The 8310-nt window shown below is 33.7% G+C and overlaps 1 protein-coding gene across 3 annotated transcripts in view; it reads right to left on the bottom strand.

The window, feature by feature from the left end:
* Window positions 1-999: 999 nt before the first annotated feature.
* The window catches only part of STRN3 (striatin 3), a 90609-nt gene continuing 83298 nt past the window's right edge, over window positions 1000-8310 (bottom strand). For all 3 annotated transcript variants that reach the window (XM_081293456.1, XM_081293457.1, XM_081293458.1), the window contains 3 exons: window positions 7538-7645; window positions 2828-2914; window positions 1000-2744 (listed from right to left, as the gene is read on the bottom strand). In XM_081293456.1, the coding sequence (XP_081149582.1) occupies window positions 2575-2744; window positions 2828-2914; window positions 7538-7645 (365 nt within the window). In that variant the 3' untranslated portion in view covers window positions 1000-2574. The remainder of the gene's footprint in view (window positions 2745-2827; window positions 2915-7537; window positions 7646-8310) is intronic.

The following is an 8310-nucleotide window of genomic DNA, read 5'->3' as shown; positions in this document are numbered from 1 at the left end:
AGTCTCTTTCAAATGTTTAATATTATAAAGAAACATAACCAAATTAGGTTAAGAGAAAAATAAACATATACTGATTTTATCCATTACAGTTTTAATACATTCCAAAAGAGGTGAATATTTATATATTGCAATGAAAATAACCACATTATAGTTAAAGCAGTAAAGCAATTGGTTGAAACAGCTGCCAGAAACAATACAAGCTTTGCAAAAACTTAAAAGAGATTAAAGAGAAGAGAGGGAGGGAGGGGAAAGAATGGGGAGGGAGGGGAAAGAATGGGAAGGGATGGGGAGGGATGGAGACAGAGGGGATGGGAGAGGGAAAGGGAGAGGAGAGAGGAGGCAGGAGGCAGGAGGTGGTCAGGAGAAAAGTGCCCCTTTATTCATTGGTTGAATTTGTTCATTAGTTGAATGTTCAAGTTCAGAAAAAAATATTTTGTTCTAAAGGTTTTGAGAAGTCTAAGTGTTTCAGGATAAAAACTAAAATTTCTATCTGGAATTTCTCAATGCACACACAATGTAATTTAACATTTGCAGCAGGCATTCAAATAGATTTTACATGTAAATTTTCTAGTGTCCCCTTCTAAATCCATTTGTAGTTCCTTTCAAGTAAAAGAATTACCTTGTTGAAAGAAAGTTTCAGAATATTAATACTTAATCTCATTCATAAGAACAATTTTTAAGTAATGAATAATACAGTTTATTCTTTGCCAAATGTTTTTTGGTGAAACAAGTATAGCTAGATAGGACACCATCATTAATTGAAATTCAGATTAAATAAAGAACAGGATGTTTAAGTACATCATTTAAAACTGCATCTACTTTTTTAAGTTACTTGGAATGGTCTAATTTCTTTTAATAGTTTTTATAAATCACCAAATAAATAGGGTGAAATACTTCAAAAAGAGTTAAGAGCATCACTGTTCTAATCTTAATTGAATACCAATGAGCAAAATAATGTATAAAAATAACAGCATAAAAATGAAGGACTAAGAAACCATCTCCATTTCCTAGTTTAATTATGTAGAGTATTGCACTTTATTATTCAACACAAAATGATGTAGCCAACAGTAACATACAGGTACACAATTTATATTTATTATATGCATTTTATATACATTATTTTTCAACAGCTGTACGTTTGCTTTGTGGTACAATCTTAAAAATTTGCTGATTCATAGTTTGTAAAACAAAAACCCTTACAAAACTCATCAAAACTTGCAAACTGATCGGAAAAGTTTTTTTGGAAGACTAGAAAAAATACTTTATTGTCTTAATCATGCATTACACAAACAAAATCTTTAGGTACACCATAAAATTAAGCACATCTAAAAAAATAAAACAGGGAAAACTAGTCCCAACACAGCAGATTTCTGTTTCCTGATTGAACTACTTTGTATCCTATTTGTAATGCAAATAAAATTTTACTCCAAATATTTTTAAACAAGATAATTTTGTTTGGAATCATGGTAAACCAAGATATATATCTTGGGTGGGGGGACACCTTGTTTTGTAACATAAACTATAAAATATTCCATTTTTAGTCTATTTTAGACTATTCAAAGGAGTTCCAAAATAGATATACAGGTTTCTTTAGCACATTAATAAAAGGATATAAAGACCAACAAAAAGTGAAATAAATAATAGGCCATTAGCAAGATGGATAATCCTTGATAAATAAACTTGTAAATACAGTAAGATGTACAAAATATCACATAGTGATAGGATGCCAAGATTAGTTTTTTAAAGAGTTCCTTTGGAGTACTAAACCCCACTGTTTCATTTTAATACACTTAATAGTCCTTTGTTCATGAAGACATTTATGTAATGATGAAGGTGATTTAGCATCTTTATGGAAGGACTTAGCTGAGCTGTACTAGGCAAAAGGAGGAAAGAAAGTGGTTAAGGGGGTGGCTGGTCAGTGAGATCTCAGTGTTTAGGGTTGTATAATGCAGAAAAACTTCAATACAATCTTGAGCACTGTTGTGACAGGCTAAATATATAAAAAGACTTATAAAAACTAGAATTTTATCCAAACATTTTGTGCAACTAATGCTAAAATATTTTAAGTTAAATTTTCTTTTTCTTCTTTTTTTTTTTTTTAAAGCAAAATAAGTTCAAAAGGGAATCTGTGGCATTCAACTGATAAACATAAGATCACTAAGAGATGGAAAAAAAGCTACTCTTGGAGCTCACTTTCCCCCACAAGAGCACCACATTCCTAACCCTAAGGCAGCACACAGAGTCCTTTAGGGGAAAAAAAAAAAAAGTCTTTGAAAGATCAGACTCCACATTGGCTTAGAGACACCTAAAAAACAGACATACGCTCAGTTCATATCCAGTACAGGCCACAAATACTGGAGTCCTTTTTCTTTATGTCCCACAAAATACAGTAATTACAATTAAATTAATGAGCCTGACATTAAGATGTGATTTCTACCAATTTATGCCTGCCCCAAATAGCCTTCACCAGGCAGAACACATGTAGTGTTATATCAATAACCTTTCTGATGGCAGTGATGGAGACCCTTTTTCTGTCCAAGCAAATCTTTTGTCATGATGTGAGTTTTTGTGGATTCACACAAATACTTTGGCAAGGGCATCAGCTCCTGCACTTGCAATATATGCTTTTGATGGATGGAAAGCAACATCATAAATTGACTCATCCAATTTCTTCCTATGAGCTGTTATTTCTTGTACACATGTCTTGCTGTCTAAATTCCATAATCTAATGGAACAGTCATGGCCTGTAAAAGAACAATTATAGCTTGTTACTGAGTAACAGTTCTTTTTATAAAATCTGTGAGTAGTACAGAAATTCAAGACTTACTTCCCGACATCAAATAGATTCCATTAGGATCTACTGCTAGACTTGTAACGGCATCCAAATGAGCTACCATAGAATGGATCATTTTACCTAAATAAAACATATCAGAGAAGATTAAGCTTTCAAAAAAAATACCAAAATTATAACAGCATCAGCATAAAATAACCGACTCCAGCACTTTTTATTGTACTAAAAGATATACAACATAAAATTTACCATTTTAGCCATTTGAGAATGTCCAATTAAAATAGTCATACTGTGCAACCGTAACTACTGTCTAGTTTAGAACTTTTCACCACTGAAAAAGGAAATTCTGTATGTAACCACTAAGCAGCTCAATTCTCTAAACCCCTACCTCCAAAACCTGGCAAAACTAACCTGCTCTTTCTAGAGACTGGCCTATTCTGGAAGCTTCACATAAACAGATATAATATATTCAAGGTACATCTATTATAATAATACTATTTTGAAGAGAATTCTAATTCTAATGTAGAACTTTCCAATGTATTTACTTTTTAAGAAGATTTCTGTATGACATGAATTTGACAGAATCTGAGAGACAATGGAAAACATGACAACAAAGTTGCAAAGACTTAAGTTCATGTAAACTAGATGGGCACTATGAAGCATGCCTATAATCCCAGCAACTCCGGAGGCAGAAGAGGGCTGCAAGTTCAAAGCCAGCCTCAGCAACTTAGCAGACCCTGTTTCAAAATGAAAAAGATAATAAAAAAGGCTGGGGATGTGGGTCAGTGGTTAAGCACCCCCAGTACCTTATTAAAAAAAAAAAAAAAAACAAAGATAGTGTAAACTAAAATTCAAATTAGGTTTTCAGTAAAGTGATATATTCCTACCCAAAGATCAAGTTTATGTATCCTTTGAAATGCTAATTATTTTGTACATTTAAAACAAGAGGGGCTGGGGATGTGGCTCAAGCGGTAGCGCGCTCGCCTGGCATGCGTGCGGCCCGGGTTCGATCCTCAGCACCACATACCAACAAAGATGTTGTATCCGCCGAGAAAAAATAAATATTAAAAATAAATAAATAAATAAATAAATAAAACAAGAAAGGAGGAAGGAATGAGGTACACCACAAGAAATTCCTCTGAATTTCCCCAGATAGTAACAAAACCACTGCTCTGGAAAATTTATTTTCACTAAATTTGGCAAGCAAATAGATTGAACAACAAGATGAAATTTAAAAAACAAATTGTGAATACAGAATTCTTGCTGCACAAAGACTCTGAGACAAGGACATCCTGCAATGGCAATATATGCTTTTACCTGATGGAAAGCAACATCATAAATTGATTTATCCAAGAAGAGGATAAAAAAGCAAATACTGATAAAAACAACAACAAAAAATTTACTCCCCTTTCACTCAGCAAGAAGTCTACTAGTACTCAAGTGTCTGGGATTCTCCTAATGAAAGACAGGAGGTCTTTGCCAAAATTCTAATCATTTACTATGCTGCTGGACCATTAGAACATTATACACTGGGGCATAAAAGCAGTCAACTTTGTTACTTGCCATCAGGCTATAACAGCGGAAAAGAACACAAAACCACAACATAATTGTGTAAAAATTTACTCTTAAAAAAAACCCCAACAACATAAAAAGCCTATAATTTTCTGGCAATACTAAACAGTTATCAGTCAAGGACTGTATTTAAAAAGTCTCTCGTCATAAGCTGGGGTTGTGGCTCAGTAGTAAAGCGCTTGCCTTGCATGCGTGAGGCCCTGGGTTTGATCCTCAGTACAACATAAAAATAAATAAATAAAAATAAAGATACTGTGTCTATCTACAACTAAAAAATGAATTAAAAAACTCATCATTTCAATCTACAGTTGTCTGTTTCTCATTAATAGTAAGATTAATTAACAGTCTAATTTTAGAGATTGTGCTAGCCTGAGAAACAGAAAAATCATTTAACAGTATCTTCAATTTATTACACTAACATAATTCATCTATCACCTTGTCTCAATGTTACTATTAAAAAAAATTGGCTTTTTATGTTTTGTTTTTTAAGAGTTAAAAAAAAAAAAACCAGGGGCTGAGGTTGTGGCTCAGTGGCAGAGTGCTTGCCTATCATGTGTGAGGCCCTGGGTTCAATATTCAGCACCACATAAAAATAAAGGCATTGTGTCCATCTATAACTAAAGATATATTAAAAAAAATAAACACAGAATATAATGGATTGGCCTCCAAGTCAACAATGTGAAAACATTAGCAGTATCAAGCATCATTAGATTCCCTTAAAATGTCATATTTATGATGGTAACTCTTAATTCACTGAGCTAGTTCTGATTTCTCTCTTCAGAATGATCTTGTTTCTCTTAAATTTAACAACTTAAATCATAGACTTCTTTTATTCAACATTATAGATATATACATTTCTTAAAGGGAGCTATAATTTTCCAAATTTATCTCTAGACCTCCTTCTGGCACACTAAATTAATCCCCAATTGAGAGTCAACCTTCTTTTCCACATAGTCATAAAATGTGAATAATCCCATCAGATGGACCATAGGAAAACATATTTAACCTTCATAAAAATGGTTCAAAGAATTATTTTTATAAGATGTTAAATTGAGAATATCCACATGAATGTGAATTTTATTCCTGGCAATAATATAGACCTGTGAATATTCACTCTGCTCCCAAACTGTTCTACTGAGTTAAAAGGAATCTGCCTATAGAAATGTTATTTGAACTAAAGGATCTTATGCAAGACTCTAAATAGACAGAAACTTATTGCCCTGTCCTATATAACCTTCAAAGAGAAGCCTATACTTCTAGTTTGCTGACTGCCTTGATAATTTTTTTTTGCTCTGTAATAAGGTTGCAATGTTTCTTAATTTAAGTCCTTCAATACTTTGTTTTAGCTTTTCTCATAATAGCTTCTCTAGCTGTCAGACCTTTCCAGAAAGAGATTAAGCAGTATCTTATGTAGTATTCCTAGTAATAAGAGATGAAAAAGTAGTCCTTAAACACATCCACATATACACACTGTAAGTAAAATAAGATTTGGTTTGACATCAAGACAACTAATATATTTCCTTACAACAAGAAAAATAGTTGACAAAAAAAAATATCCATCATACCAGCATTTAATCCACTGATAGTTTTAAGAACATATGTAATACCCCCCACACCTCAGATAGAGCCCTAATATCCAGAATGTACAAAGAACTCAAAAAATTAAACAATAAGATAACAAATAACCCAATCAACAAATGGGCCAAGGACCTGAACAGACACTTCTCACAGGAGGACATACAATCAATCAACAAGTACATGAAAAAATGCTCACCATCTCTAGCAATCAGAGAAATGCAAATCAAAACCACCCTAAGATACCATCTCACTCCAGTAAGATTGGCAGCCATTATGAAGTCAAACAACAATAAGTGTTGGCGGGGATGTGGGGAAGAGGGTACACTTGTACACTGCTGGTGGGGCTGCAAAATGGTGAGGCCAATTTGGAAAGCAGTATGGAGATTCCTGGGAAAGCTGGGAATGGATCCACCATTTGACCCAGCTATCGCACTTCTCGGACTATTCCCTGAGGACCTTAAAAGAGCGCACTATAGGGATACGGCTGCATCAATGATTATAGCGGCACAATTCACAATAGCTAGACTGTGGAACCAACCTAGATGCCCCTCAATAGATGAATGGATAAAAAAAATGTGGCATCTATACACAATGGAGTATTATGCAGCACTAAGAAATGACAAAATCATAGAATTTGCAGGGAAATGGATGGCATTAGAGCAGATTATGCTAAGCGAAGCTAGCCAAGCCCTAAAAAACAAATGCCAAATGTCTGCTTTGATATAAAGAGAGCAACTAAGAACAGAACAGGAAGGAAGAGCATGAGGAAAAGACAACGGTAAACAAAGACGAATGGGGGGAGAGAAAAGGAGAGAGAAGGGAAAGCATATGGAAATGGTAGGAGACCTTCAATGATACATAAAATTATAAGAGGTTATGAGGGGCAAGGGGGAGGGAAAAAAAAGGGAGAGAATTGAACAACAGCAGAGGAGGTAGAGAGGGAAGATGGGAGGGGAGGGGAGGGGAGGGGAGGGGGGATAGTAGGGGATAGGAAAGGTAGCAGAATACAACAGTCACTAATATGCCATTATGTAAAAATGTGAATATGTAACAGACATGATTCTGCAATCTGTATTTGGGGTGAAAATGGGAGTTCAAAACCCAATTTGAGTCAAATGTATGAAAGATGATATATCATGAGCTATGTAATGTTTTAAATAATCAATTAAAAAAAGAACATATGTAAAATAATAAATACAAGAAAGAGATGTCTTCTGCTATAATTAATTCATAATAGAATATGATGGAAAAAATTTCCAAGGACTTATATATTTATCTAAAAGGACATGAAAGAAATCATGATAGGAAAGGCAGTATGTATTATTTAAGGATAAAATTTTAACATACTCAAGTGTGCTACATGCTAAGTAAAGCAGAACTCTTGAGTAAAAATAGTTGAGATAAGGTTTAGCTCAGTGGAAGAGTGCTTGCCTAGCACACCCTAACATCTCCAAAAAAACCCCAAAAAACAAAAACAAAAAAACCCCCAAAGTTTAACTTGGCAATTTCATAGTCAAAACTCAACATATAAAAGAACAGCATTTTCAATTACTTCAAATTTACAGTACTATTAATATGAAAAGGTAACTTGCTTACCCGTTTTATTGTCAAAAAATTTGATGTGTCTATCTTCATGAGCCGTTATTGTAACAGGAAGTGTGGGATGACTTACTATTCTGTTAATATGATTAATGGATTGTAAACCTGAAAATAGAGACAAACAATATTTTAAAATTCCAGGCTTCAAATAGAAATTGGATGATGGTCTTTTTTAAGTCTGACCAGAATGAATACTATTAGACTTCAAATTGTGTATGTACAAAAGAACTCTTAGATACTAAATTTAAAACATACATGGATTTTACCTGTGTAGTGGGGGGGGGGGGGAGAAATAATAGTTAAGGAGACACTGAGAATGAGTACAGCTTGGTTTAAAATGTGGCCATGGAACCATGTAAGTATATAATGATAAAAGCAATTGTTTCTTTTAAAAAGCACTTACTAAGAAAATCGACTTAAGATTAAATAAATGATCTTAATTATCCAACTACGGTACAACCAGAAAGAAAAAACTAGTGGAAGAGATACTAAAGCACAGTAATTAGACTGTATATGCATAGCGGAATATGGTCCCTAGTGAACTAATCCTAAGGATAACTATTACCAGTAATCAAATTATTGGTGATGACAGTATTATTAGACAACTATATGTAGGCTGTGGGATAAATCAAATGAGATGATGATGATTTTGTTGAGAACCAAGAAATTTGAATTGGAAGTATTTACTTTTGTAAAAAAACATGTTTCCTAGCTCTGTCCACTGAAAAAGATTAAAATAATGAACCTCATGAAGACCATGAGGATAAGCA

This window comes from Spermophilus citellus (assembly GCF_964194105.1).
Source record: "Spermophilus citellus genome assembly, chromosome: 4".
NCBI lineage: Eukaryota > Metazoa > Chordata > Mammalia > Rodentia > Sciuridae > Spermophilus > Spermophilus citellus.
The sequence above is the reverse complement of the archived record's forward strand: the minus strand, read 5'-3'. Positions and strand labels throughout refer to the sequence as shown.